Here is a 13299-nt window from a genome sequence, read left to right as displayed (position 1 = left end):
AAAGATTACTTACTCTGAAGCATTTTGCAAATAAGTACCAATAATAATAACAGTAAATAATAATCTGGTAGTAATAAACCTTGAGATCATGCTGTAGTGTAGCAATGAATGCCTTTTGTAGATGTAAAGTCAGTTTTTTGCTGCTAGTGCCTGTGATAATTCTGGAATGATTGATTATAACCTGTTAATAGTTTATATTGAAATAACCTGAAATTTTTATTCCTCAAATTAATGATGCAGATCTAGAAACCATATGTCTGCATAGAAGATTTAAAATTTTAGATTCAACTTAGTGCAGAATTAACAATAATACCAATTTTATAAAAACTTACATGTTTTATGTAACTGCTTTGGGCAGTTCTTTTGTTGGATAGAGTTTTAGGGAAGCCAGTTATTATTTTTAGGGCATATATTTAGGGCAGCCAGTTAAAGATTGCACAGGAATAAATGTTTTCGTTTTTAAAGCACAAAATGGTTTTTATTGTAATGTAATCTAGACCTTTTTAAACAGCTTTGCACCTAGATGAAACCTACCATCCGAAAGCCAGAGTAATGTAGGATGAGTCTAGAAGTCTTGACTGAAAACGTGTATAATCCAAGAAAAATTGTTTTAGACTTATATGGTCATTGTCAACTTGGCATTGCAACATAGAGGCATCAGCGAAGAAGCTTGAAGTGTGTGCTTGTTTGCAGACGTATGAGGTGAGTCGGATGGATGAAACATCTAGAAGATGTTAGGGTTTGAGGGGGGCAGGTTTTGATTCTTTTCTGCGAGTGATTTGTTAGTAGTCCTCACAGACCTATCTGCATTAAACTTTGACGCTTTCTCTGATACAAAACTGTGCATTTCAAATCAAACAGTGAAGCAGGGCACTGTGCTCCCTGGAACCGCAAGATTGAAACGAGAATGCGCTGCATTTAAGGCCAGCTTCCAGCACCAGGAGCAAAACGAAAACAAGAGGCTAGATAGGCCTTGTAGAGCTGCGCATGAACGTGGCCACGGCAGCTGCTGAAGCTTGGAAGTGCTGTACGCACTGAAAGCACTCTGTAACTTGTTTTGGACTTCACCATCTCTCCTTCCCATCTGATGGAGTGATTGTTTGTGCAATAGAAGTTATTTCAGGAAAGCGTGGCACCTTTTTTGTCTCCAGTGCAGTAAGACGTATCATGGCTGCTCCCCGCCTCCCAGCTGTATGTTTTGTGAGTATGAGGGTGGCTAAGTTGAGGGGAAGTTCCTGAAATGTGATGCTCCAGCATAATTTACATAAGATTGCAGCTGCCACAGAAAAGCTGGGCTAAGTGCCAAACTATTCTCCACAGACCACAGTCTCTTTTACGCCACAGCTTTAAAACCAGTAACCGATAGGACTGGTGGGTTTTGTTCTACGACTGCAGCAGGTTCAGAGACATCCAGCCCCAACCGATGCGACCCCAACCAATGCTCGGGGCCACCCTCCCCCAGGATAAGAACTTTGATCAGTGACATATCACTGCTCTTGTGAAATCTTGTTGACTTTCTGGAAACATACTTGGGCTGGTAGGGCAGCGATCGTAACAGCTGGTGGAATTTAGCTTCTCGTACATCAAGGATTTTAGCGTGGACCTGGTAAAGAAATAGGCAGTGATCAAGGCTAGGCTGAGACGTGTGGGGTGATCTGTTTTCACTCGTTTTTACATAACCTTATTAAAAATGCTTGCAGTTGGAGTGTACCACCACTTACAGCTGTTGCTGGTAGGCTTGTACTGATGCTGGTGTAAGCTGAGAGGATTTCGTCAGATTGTGAGCAGTGTATTCAAATTCTTTTCTTCCATTGTTGCCTTCCATGCAGAAGATGTCTTTGTTATTCCTGAAGTTTGTGGTTGTGCACTACTTAGGTTTAATTTTTATCATCTGTTTGCAGTAGTCTTATTCTTCCTGTATGATACTTCTCAGTGATACCAATGCCTCCCATTCAATTTAACAGAAAATTTGAAATTCTTAGTAATACAGAATTGCAAGAAGGAATTCTGACTCTATGCTCTGTGTTGGCTGGTTTTTTTAATGCTTTTGCAGCTACTGCAGCAGTCAGATGAGCACAGCTTTCTCTGAAGATTATATATTTTGATCAAGATCTCTATATTAACACCACCACCATCCCAAAAAATGCTTCTGTTAATCATACTGATTATTAAGTGGCTTTATGGGGGAAAAAATGATTTCTCATATAAAAATTTTTGGGTTAAAATGCTGAAAGAATTACGAACTTTTTTGACTTCTTGTCTGTCATCTCAAATAGGCTCTTCTTGGTTTGTTTTTCATGTTCTTTGAAATAATTTTCAGTGTGCTTGGAAAATTCACTCACCCTAGACGAGAAAAAAATTTTCCAGGGCAAATGCCTTCAGCTTTCAAAGAATCCTTGTTTGATGCTGAAGTCATGTTTTTAAAATCTTGGCATCTTACTTAGATCAAAGCAAGTGTTCCGAAGGGTTTTCTTATGTATGCATGTATGTATTTATTTAAATACTTAATAAAGCTTCCAAGCTCTTTGTTTGGAAGCAAGAGTGGTTAGGAAAAAGTGGAGCCTAACATGAAGCATTTGATACTCAGAAATGGTAAAATATGAGAAGACAACAGAAGCTGTCTAGTAAGGTAGCAGACTATACAGGAGAAATAGGAGAAGGAAGAAGGAAGAGAGTGTATACACAGGTGGCTCAGCAAATACAGGAATGAAGAGTTGAATTCCCAAGTCAGTATTTAGGTGAATTTTTCAAATGTGTCTGAAGCCCACTGAACAAAGATTAAAATTTAGTTCCAAAGTTCATTTCAAAACTTAAGACCATAGAAAAGAGGATGTAACTCTATGGAGGTTTTCATTCAGGTTGATCAGAAAGACTAATACTATTTAGTTAATATCTGTAGCACTCAGAGTCTACTCCAGGTATGTCCAAGAGCATCAGCAGAATTGGTCAGATTCCAGATTTGGAGTCAGGTTGTGTGTCCTGCTGTCTCGATAGTTTCCACCTAAGTGCCAGGCCTGGATGTGGGTAGCAGGGAACACACCTCTTGCTCCATGCCTGCGGGAAGGCAGCCGCTCGAGGTCTGGAGTGCCTGGCTGTGCGCTGCGGAGGCTCTGACAGCTGAGGCAGCGCATTAGCCAAGCAGCTACTTCCCATCTCCAGGAAACTGCCAGACTGAATCCAGCTTGCAGCCTTCTGTTTAAGCCATGCTGGTGTAGCTTACCGAACAAGTACTTTGTTCATGATCAGCACCAAAGTTTGCTGTTTATCAAATGATTTCAAAGGAATCCAGGCTATATCTTTCTTCGGCATAACTATGGCCAACCATAGTTACCGTTTTGTAAAATTTGATAAATCTTATGCTGACTGTAATCAAGTACAGTGCCATCCAATTGTCTTACTAATTTTTACTGCAGAGGGATAAATAGTTGTGGCGTTGATGCCCTTTGCCCTTTATGCTTGAGATAGTAGATCCCAGTAGGTTTTCAAATAGTGTGCATATGCAATTATCCCATAAGCAATCAGTCTTCCTTTCTTAGCCCCTGCTTGGGGTGAGTGTATCCCATGCGTTTCAGAGATGTGCTGGGCACTGTACGTATGGAAAAATGTCCTTCCAAAATAAAAGATTAATTTATTGAGATGTTCCTAATAGGATTTATTGAGTGTTGCAGGTTTTCTTAAACTTTACAGAATACATCTCAAATCTGGTTAGGTCAGAACTGAACATGACTTCACAAGTTTCATTTAGGCCATGCGTGGTGTGTGTCTATCCGTCCCGTCCCATACAAACCACAGAAGAATTTGACTTATTTTAGTACTATCAGCAGTCTGCTGTGAGGAGAACCTGTTACTACAGTGGCTGGAGGATATCATGGGACAAGACTGAGAAGCACTGGTGGAGCTGTGCATGGACAGGTTTACACGATGCCTGCCCTTGCAGTGTGTTGCTCAGCTGCTTGTAAGCATGTGAGATCTTCACGTGCTATCGCACTATATATAGTTAGCCCCATACATAATTGTTAGTGTTTTGTTTGGGGTTTTTGGTTTGTTTTTTTTTTCATAAACACCAACAGTATTTTTAGAGAATGTTTATAATTGGGGGACAGATTAAATGGTTTATTTTTCAGGACTGGGAGCAAGTTTGATTTAACATCAGGAAAGCCTTAACGTGTCCACTTAAATATATTTGTTTTAAAATTAATAGGATCATGAAGCATGTGTTTATATAGTCACCATATTATCAAAAGCAGGTATTCATCACCTCAACATAAAAAGATAACAGTGTTACTCTGAGTCTTTGTGCTCTGTTCCTAAAGTTTATTTTTTTATTAACTTCTAGGACCCTTCAAAGTCGTACAAGAAAGCTGGAGAAGTTGCAACAGTTGAATTACATGTGGAAGAAGGTATACAAGTAGAAACAAATCCTTTATCTAAGAAAGTTTCCCCATTGCACTCTGAAATGACAGATTATATAAAGTCATCTCCTCCGACTCTTACCAGTAGCCATAATTCTGACTTAAAGGATAGAACACAAATTAACGGAGCAACAACGGTAACAGAAAAATTGGCTCAACTTATTGCAACTTGTCCTCCTTCAAAGTCTTCCAAAACAAAGCAGAAGAAGCCTGGAAATGGAACTGCGTCTGGTTTGGTTAAAGACTCTGGGAAGAAGCTACCAGGAACCATAACTGCGAGTGGGTTAGTTAATAAAGATTTGGTAAAGAAATTGCCAGGATCTGGTATCGCCGTTGGATTGGTTAACAAGGACTCAGGGAAGAAGCCATTAGGGATTGGTAGTGCAGCCATATTGGTTAACAAGGACTCTGGGAAGAAGCCACAAGGGATCGGCCCATTAATTGGATCGGTTAACAAGGACTCTGGAAAGAGACCACCAGGGATCAGCACTCCGACTGGGTTAGTTAGCAAGGACTCTGGAAAGAAACAGCCAGTGACCAGCTCTGCGGTTGGATTGATCAGCAAAGATGTTGGGAGGAAACTTCCAGGTATCGGCACTCCAGCTGGATTGACTAATAAGGAGTCTGTCAAGAAGCCAGTAGGGATTGGCACTCCGGCAGGATTGATTAACAAGGATGCTGGGAAGAAGTTGTTGGGAATAAATAGTCCTACAGGATTGGTTAACAAGGATTCTGGGAGAAAGATGCCAGGGACTGGCAATACGACAGTTCTGACGAACAAAGACTCTGGAAGGAAGACACCAGGGATTGGCAGCCCAGTGGGGCCAGTTAACAAGGATGCTGGGAGGAAGATGCCAGGGATTAGCAGTCCAGTGGGATTGGTTAGCAAGGACTCTGGAAAGAAGCCAGTAGGAATCGGCAGTCCGGTTGGTTTGGTTAACAAGGACTCTGGAACTCTGAAAGCAGACTCTGTTGCGCCTGCCGCGGAGCCCTTTAAGCTTCCTTGCAATTCAAACCTCAGTAGCCTTGAAAGCCATGAGACTACAGATTTATTGAAGGAAAATACTGCTAGCAAAACATTTGAGAAGCATATTATGAGACAGAATAAAGAAAGTATCTTGGACAAATTTTCGATTCGGAAAGAAATTGCTGATGTAGGCAAAGAGATGTTTAATGAAGGAATCTGCGTTCCACAGGATGCTTACTCAACCGGTGAAAAAGGGATTTATGAAACACCTAAGCATGAAAAACAGCCTCCCGTATATTGCACTTCACCAGACTTCAGAACAGGAGGTGCTTCAGATGTATCGACAGCAAAGTCCCCATTTAGTGCAGTAGGAGAGGGAAATCTCCCATCGCCATCACCCACTGTGTCTGTTACCACCTTAAACAGGAGCCTCTCAACAACGTCTTCACAGTTAGCATCTAACCCGCTGCATTTAAGTTCCACAGCAGATCTCTTGGAAGGTATTTCAGATCAGATTGGCAAAACTCAGTTTTCTTCTGACAGTACACTTCTGAATATAAACAGAACATTGAACCATACGCTGAGCACTGATTTTAAAGGTGCTGATAAGGATTTAAATGATTCAAAAGCTACTTACGTAGAAACTTCAAGAACTAGTCCTTCTACAGGGAAAAAGCCCATTTTGGCAGCTGAAACAAGCATTCATGCTACTGTCACCCCTTCAGTGGTTAGCTTTACAAGCTTGTTTAGTAGCAAGCAGTTCCTAAAGATTGGTGCAATAGCTGCATCAGATAAATCCTGCCAAGGAGCGAAAAATCTGAGCACTTCTCAGCAGTCAAAACCTTTAAAGAAAAGAAAAGGAAGGAAACCACGATGGACTAAGGTGGTGTCAAGAAACACGTGTCGACCTCCCAAGGGTCTAGAACTAGAAAGGTCAGAGCTTTTTAAAAACATTTCATACAGTGCACTATCAAGCAGTAATTTGGAGCAGGCCAAATTCTTGAAAAACATAGGATCTTCTTCATTTGTGGAGCATGAATTTGTCAAACATCAGTTGCCAAAACTGAATGAAGCTAATGGACAGTCTCTTGCGCTGTTAGCTGAGACTGAAAAGCAAACTCAAAAGTTCTACAGTACTCACAAACAACCCTCCAGTTTGTGTATGTCAGATGATTTCTTACCTGACATGTATAAACCCAAAAGAGGAAGACCTAAATCCAAGGAGATGCCAGAGCTCGAAGGTCCCCCCAAAAGAACTCTAAAGATCCCAGCATCAAAAGTCTTTTCAGTGCAGTCAAAAGAAGAGCAAGAACCTCCCATTTTGCAGCCTGAAGTAGAAATTCCCTCCCTAAAACAGAGCTTATCAGGACAACCTTTTCCTAAAAAGAGAGGGAGACCTAAAAGACAGATCAGGTCATCAATTAAAATGAAGCCACCTATTCTTTCTGTGGCACCTTTTGTTGGAACAGATAACTCGAGCAAGATAGGGTCTGAGAGCGATCAGCATCGAACTGGGGATTTCTTTGAGAGAAAGGACCAGCTCCGAGGGCAAGAAGAAGTCCAAAAACCTAATATTTGTAGCATGACTGATTTGGAAGTAGACTCAGACAGAAAAGTTGCCAAGAGAAATAATGGACAGTTAATGAAAACAATTATTCGAAAAATAAATAAAATGAAAACTCTGAAGCGAAAGAAGCTTTTGAATCAGATTCTGTCTAGTACAGTGGAACCAAATAACAAAGGGAAAGTGCAATCTAAACTCCACAATACAGTGTCAACTCTTGCTGCCACATTTGGTTCAAAATTAGGCCAGCAAATAAATGTCAGCAAGAAAGGAACAATTTATATAGGAAAAAGGAGAGGAAGGAAACCTAAAGCTGTGCTGAACGGCATTTTAACTAGCAGCTCTGCCAGTTTGACAGTTCTTGAGAAGTCTGCTCAACAAGCTCCTGGTACATCACTAGGACAAGTACTTCCCCATTTGCTGCCTTCAACAGCTAATAATTCAGAGATTCTTCCATCTCCAGTCTGCTCCCAGTCTTCTGCAGTGAGCGGGGGACAGAGCCCTGTCAGCAGCGATGCAGGATTTATTGAGCCCAGCTCAGTGCCGTATTTACACATACACTCCAGACAAGGAAGTGTTGTTCAGACACTTGCAATGAAAAAAGCTGCTAAGGGAAGGAGGAGATTATCTCCACCTACATTGCTGCCAAACTCTCCTTCTCACTTGAGTGAGCTGACATCCCTGAAAGAAGCCACTCCTTCCCCGGTAAGCGAGTCTCACAGCGATGAGACGATTCCCAGCGACAGTGGAATAGGAACAGATAACAACAGTACTTCAGATCGAGCGGAGAAGTTTTGTGGGCAAAAGAAGAAAAGGCATTCCTTTGATCATGTTTCCCTTATTCCACCTGAAACTTCCACCGTTTTAAGTAATCTAAAAGAAAAGCATAAACACAAATGTAAGCGCCGCAGTCATGATTACCTTAGTTATGACAAAATGAAGCGACAGAAGCGAAAAAGGAAAAAGAAGTATCCTCAGCTTCGAGGTAGGCAGGACCCAGATTTCCTTGCTGAATTAGAAGAATTAATAAGTCGGTTAAGTGAAATTAGAATAACCCACAGAAGTCACCATTTTATACCCCGAGATTTACTGCCTACCATTTTTAGGATAAATTTCAATAGTTTCTATACCCATCCTACTTTTCCTTTAGATCCTTTGCACTACATTAGAAAACCCGATTTAAAGAAAAAGAGAGGCAGGCCTCCAAAAATGCGGGAGGCTATGGCAGAAATGCCTTTTATGCATAGTCTCAGCTTTCCTCTCTCCAGTACTGGGTTCTATCCCTCTTATGGCATGCCTTACTCTCCGTCTCCCCTTGCAGCTGCTCCCATAGGCTTAGGTTATTATGGAAGGTACCCTCCTACTCTTTATCCTCCTCCGCCTTCTCCTTCTTTTACTACCCCCCTGCCACCACCTTCCTACATGCATACAGGCCATTTGCTTCTCAATCCCACCAAATATCACAAGAAGAAACATAAACTGCTACGCCAGGAGGCTTTCCTCACGACAAGTAGGACTCCGCTCTTGTCAATGAGCACGTACCCCAGTGTTCCACCTGAAATGGCTTATGGCTGGATGCTTGAACATAAGCATAGACATCGCCACAAACACAGAGAACATCGTTCTTCTGAACAACCACAGGTTTCCATGGACACTATAACAGCTAATAGCTCTTCTAGAACAGTTCTGGAGTCCTTGAAGCGCTACAGATTTGGGAAGGAGGCTGTTGGTGAGAGGTACAAACATAAAGAGAAACACAGATGTCACATGTCTTGTCCACACCTGTCACCTTCAAAGGGTTTGCTAAGCAGAGATGAACAGTGGGTCAGGAGAGAGCCTTCAGAGTCTAGTTCTTTAGCACTGGGATTGCAGACACCGCTACAGATAGACTGTTCAGAAAATTCCCCAGGTCTGTCCCTGGGGGGATTTACTCCAAGCTCTGAGCCAGCCAGCAGCGATGAACACACAAATCTTTTCACAAGTGCAATAGGCAGCTGCAGAGTCACAAACTCTACCAGCACCAATGGACGTAAAAAATTAACTGACAGCCCTGGACTCTTCAGTGCACAAGACACCTCGCTAAATCGACCTCTCAGAAAGGAACCGTTGCCTTCTATTGAAAAGGCGTTACAGCCGCTGTCAGGTAAGGGAGCTCTCATTGTGCGTACTTCCCTTGAATCTTGCTATTTTGTTCTACCAAACATGCGCTAGAAAGGGATGGCAGGTGTAGCTGTGGCTTGGTAGGACTCTTTCAGTGTTGAATTTCAGTACTACTCTTGCTTTCGCAAGCGTCTCTATTCTGGTAAAGCGCTGTTCCATGCAGCATTTGGTACAGATTAACATCGTGTCTCCTCCAGAGCTGCTTATGGGATTGTGTAAGTACCTCTTCCAACCAGATTTTCCTAGCTTTGTTATAGCAGTATATAAAGTTATGCTAAGGATGCTTTCTCATGAAAAGGTCTTTTTCCTTGCAATTTTAACTTTCTGGAGAAATGAGTTAAAATTTTGTGTGGTTTTTGATACTTTTAAGAGCCTTGTTTCTGTTTGTCTTGAAGTTTGGTTGATTTGGTTTAGACTAGCTGTTGGTGCTACTGTTGTGAATAACCTTTCCATTTAAGAAAATGTTTCCTTTTCTTTTTGTATCTCCATTTTAGTTATTTTGATAATCTTTGCTACAGCATAGCTTTTGATCCTTGAGTTGCGGCCTCTAGCAGTACCTCAGAACAGTTGCTAAATGATGGTGGGAATGCCTAAGACCAAACCTTGTAATAACTGCTTTATTCATAGTTGGGAAACTCACCTTACATAGCCTCAAGCAAAACTGAAACAGAGCTAGCTCAGCCTGTATATGCAGAACATTGCAGTGATGCTGTCAGAGGGTTGCTGCTTAAGGAAAAGACCTCCACTCTGAAACTGTGTAAGATCCACTCTGAAACTGTGTAAGATCACAATTATTTGCATAATATTAAGGAGAAAAAAAATTTAATGTGAAATTCAAGACTTGACGAAACTATATTATACATTGCTTTCCCTTCTGCCTTAAGTGTCACTTCATGCTGTAGTTTATTATTACAGATGTTTGTGGGAATAGTTTTCACATTTTATCCACTTCTGTTTTAATTGCCAGGGACACATTGGTGAGACCACATAACAAAGATAACCTGCAAAAGATAAAAGTGTGGCTTGTGCTATGACTTGCTTACTTCTGATGTGTGAAGGAAGTCTGATAGCTTCTCTCCCCTCCCTCCAACACATACCTACACTCTCCCTTGAAATTTATATCATTTGTCAAAAAGCACTTGTGATGTATTTCACAGAGCAAGAGCCAAGCAAAAAAACAGCTACCAGTAATGAATAAATACCTCCTCACATTCCTTACTCCCATCTTCCTCCTTTTCTTGTGATACTCCTGCTCTGATGCCTCTTGCCACCTCCCTGCTCTGGCCACATATGTATGGAAGGGGTTTTTCTCTTTTTTTTTTTTTTATTTTGGCATTTGAGGAGGTAGCATTTTGCTTCTTTATTTTAAGGGCAGTTGGGTGTAGCTGGGTTCTTCTACACGTTCATATTCCTTCATACTATTTCATATTACTAAAACTGCTTGGGGCAGGGGGCAGTCAGGAGAAAGCAATAAAGCATGAGATTGCTTCTCCTGCAGCCATGGAAAGAAAAATTCAAAGCACTAGGTCACCAAAAGGGTTAAATTTGGCTCAGAGAAGTGAAGAATTGGTTGTGGTAGCTTGTGCAGTTCTGGGAATTTCCTGAGGATTTCCATTACAGTGAATGATCTGACTTGGGTTTTTATGAGGAACAACCTAATTAAGGGAAAAAGCAGAGATGTTTTAAGCTGAAACCTGCTGGTGGAGGTTCTGAATCGCTCTCCCTCTCACAGTCTGTTTGACTGGTTCCTCAGATGCCGTGTATCGCTTTCAGTGAGTCTATTTCCCGCAATGGAAACCAGCTGTGTTCATTGTGAGGCTGGCTTTCAGCTCAGTATTCATCGCATTCACAAGGAGCTCCTAGTGCCCTGCGTCATGTGCATGCAGTGCATCTGAAAACTTAAAACTAAGTTTGAGTAAAAGGCCCCAGCAAAGTAAAAAGACTGGCTTTTTTTTTTTTTAAGATGGGTGTCAAGTTGCATGTTGTGTTTTGTTTTTTTGTTTTTAACTGTAGTGCTGAACTGTGATTCTGAAACTATTACCATGAAAGACTTCAGATGTTTTTGTGCACTTCAGAAAATAGCACAGATGGAGAAAAAACCTGCGATGCATCAAAGATTGTTTATTTATTAAACCACATGCAATTTAGGTGCATGGTGGAGAGAACGCTGAATCAGAGCAGTTACAACGAGCAGTCAGAGACCAGCATCAGAGAATACCTTCTGAAATTGTGCTGAGCGATATGTAGGGGATATTCATGATAGTTTATTTCAAAGTATCCCATATGGAAAATACGCTTCCTTTCCATAGACTTTTGAACCTTGCCTGGTTGAATGAACTCAACCAATTCTTTCTATGGTACTAGGTGGTGCTTTTCAGAGGTAGCCCGTGTCCAAGATGTTATTAGAAACGTGCATCTTTTGGCAAACAGGGCTCTAGCGAAGGCCGGTATTTCATAGAGACAGAAGTTTACATGCTGTAGGCGTTTCGTGCAGGTGGTGTGCACGCACGTTGTGCCGGCGAAGGTCACCAGGCCCTGATGTTTCGTCTTTAAGGTTTTTGTAGGATGCTGTTACCTGTTCATCCAATGTTCGCAGTGGTCTTCAGTAAATTTGTGCAGCTTCACACCACGGGTTATTTCAAGTTACGGATAGATTATTATAAACCCGTCTGGGTGTGCTACTCACAGTTCCTGGAAGGAAAGGGAAAGAAAATCACTGGGCAGCCGTTCTGTGGACAGCGGTGCAGGGGCTGAGGTCGTTACTGCCGTCGTTCGTCTGAAGGCGAAAGGGCCTGGGGCAGGGCCGGGCCGGGCCGGGGGCAGGCCTGGGGCAGGGCCGGGCCGGGGGCAGGCCTAGGGCAGGGCAGGGCCGGGGCAGGTCTAGGTCTAGGGCAGGGCAGGGCAGGGCCGGGGCAGGCCTAGGGCAGGGCAGGGTAGGGGCAGGCCTGGGGCAGGGCAGGGCCGGGGCAGGCCTGGGGCAGGGCAGGGCCGGGGCAGGCCTGGGGTAGGGCCGGGCCGGGGCAGGCCTGGGGCAGGGCAGGCCTGGGGCAGGGCAGGGCCGGGGCAGGCCTGGGGTAGGGCCGGGCCGGGGCAGGCGGCGGCCCTCGCGCAGGAGCAGGCGGCGCTGTTCCCCACGGGCGGAGCCGTCTCGGTGGGACCCCCTGCCCCGCGGCGACGCGGGTGAAGCTCGGCGCTGCCGGCCGCTGGCCCGGGGATGGGAGCTGAGCCACGGGCGGGGCCGGCCGGCGGGAGCGCGGCCCGGGAGCATGGGGCCGGGGCACGGCCCGGAGCAGGGCCCGTTGCAGGGGCGGCAGCACCGGGCCGCGCCGTCGGGCAGCGGCGCCCTCTGCCGGCCGCTGCCTGTGCCGCGGGAGCCGCCGCGTCCCGCTGCGCTGCGGCCGAGGCCCGGCGGCCGCCCCTGCCTGAAGCGGCGCGGTTCGGGGGGGGGGTGCCGGTGCCACAGGCCCCCCCCCGGAACGCTGGCTGGAGCTCGGCAGCGGTAGCTGCCACCCGGGGTGGGCTGGAGTCCGCGAGGGAATGAGCACTACGCCTGCGACGGGAAGGAGACCTCTAGGACGTGAACATCATCTGGCCCCAAAGGCAGTTACCGACAGCTTTGCCATCCGGTCCCCCACATTCTTTCCCCCCCTACCCCCCGTTATAGCCTGTTCATGCTTAGAACAGTTATTCCTTCTGTATAATTCCTTCTTTTTTTTTTTTTTTTTTTTTCTCTTTGAGGTTCCAGGGTATTTGTGTTAATCTACACTTTATGAAATCAATGCATCTTGTAGTTTCTCAGTAGGAAAATTCATTCTGGAATAAAACCCCAGGTGACTGCTCTTTCTAGTACTAAGCAACCACGTGCAGTCTCCCCGCACAGCCCTGCTGCCACTTCTTTTTTACCAGCGTGTTGTAGAAACAGAGCACAGGAGCCCTCTTTAAGAGCCCACCAGCATCAGGATGCCATGCAGGAAAATCAGAAAATCTTCACCACAAACATAATTTTGCGACTTGGGACAATGTCCAGCAGCCTCACGATTGTGCCTGTGTTGAGAAGAGTTAAAGAAAAAGAAAACTATTCCTCTATCTTGTCAAGAAGTTAGAGTATTTGGAAAAGTGATATTATTTCCTCTATCAGTCAGCCATATCTTAGGTGTCACACTGTGAAACAGTAACACCCATGATAAAAAAAAATA

At 44.0% G+C, this 13299-nt stretch overlaps 2 protein-coding genes across 6 annotated transcripts in view; one reads left to right on the top strand and one right to left on the bottom strand.

Moving 5' to 3' along the window:
- Positions 1-13299, bottom strand: part of DAP3 (death associated protein 3) — a 113325-nt gene that overhangs the window by 22645 nt on the left and 77381 nt on the right. The gene's annotated exons all lie outside the window — the stretch shown is intronic.
- Positions 384-13299, top strand: part of ASH1L (ASH1 like histone lysine methyltransferase) — a 50737-nt gene continuing 37821 nt past the window's right edge. Inside the window, exons 1-2 of one of the 5 annotated variants that reach the window (XM_080368960.1) lie at positions 384-702; positions 4337-9086. In XM_080368960.1, coding sequence (XP_080225086.1) covers positions 4457-9086 — 4630 coding nt within the window. In that variant the 5' untranslated portion in view covers positions 384-702; positions 4337-4456. Of the gene's footprint in view, positions 703-765; positions 1201-4336; positions 9087-13299 lie in introns of those variants that run through there. The other 4 variants (XM_080368961.1, XM_080368959.1, XM_080368962.1 and 1 more) reach the window with 4 other exon arrangements.

Source organism: Falco punctatus (assembly GCF_963210335.1).
Source record: "Falco punctatus genome assembly, chromosome: 18".
NCBI classification, from domain to species: domain Eukaryota; kingdom Metazoa; phylum Chordata; class Aves; order Falconiformes; family Falconidae; genus Falco; species Falco punctatus.
This window is presented reverse-complemented; position numbering and strand designations above follow the sequence as displayed.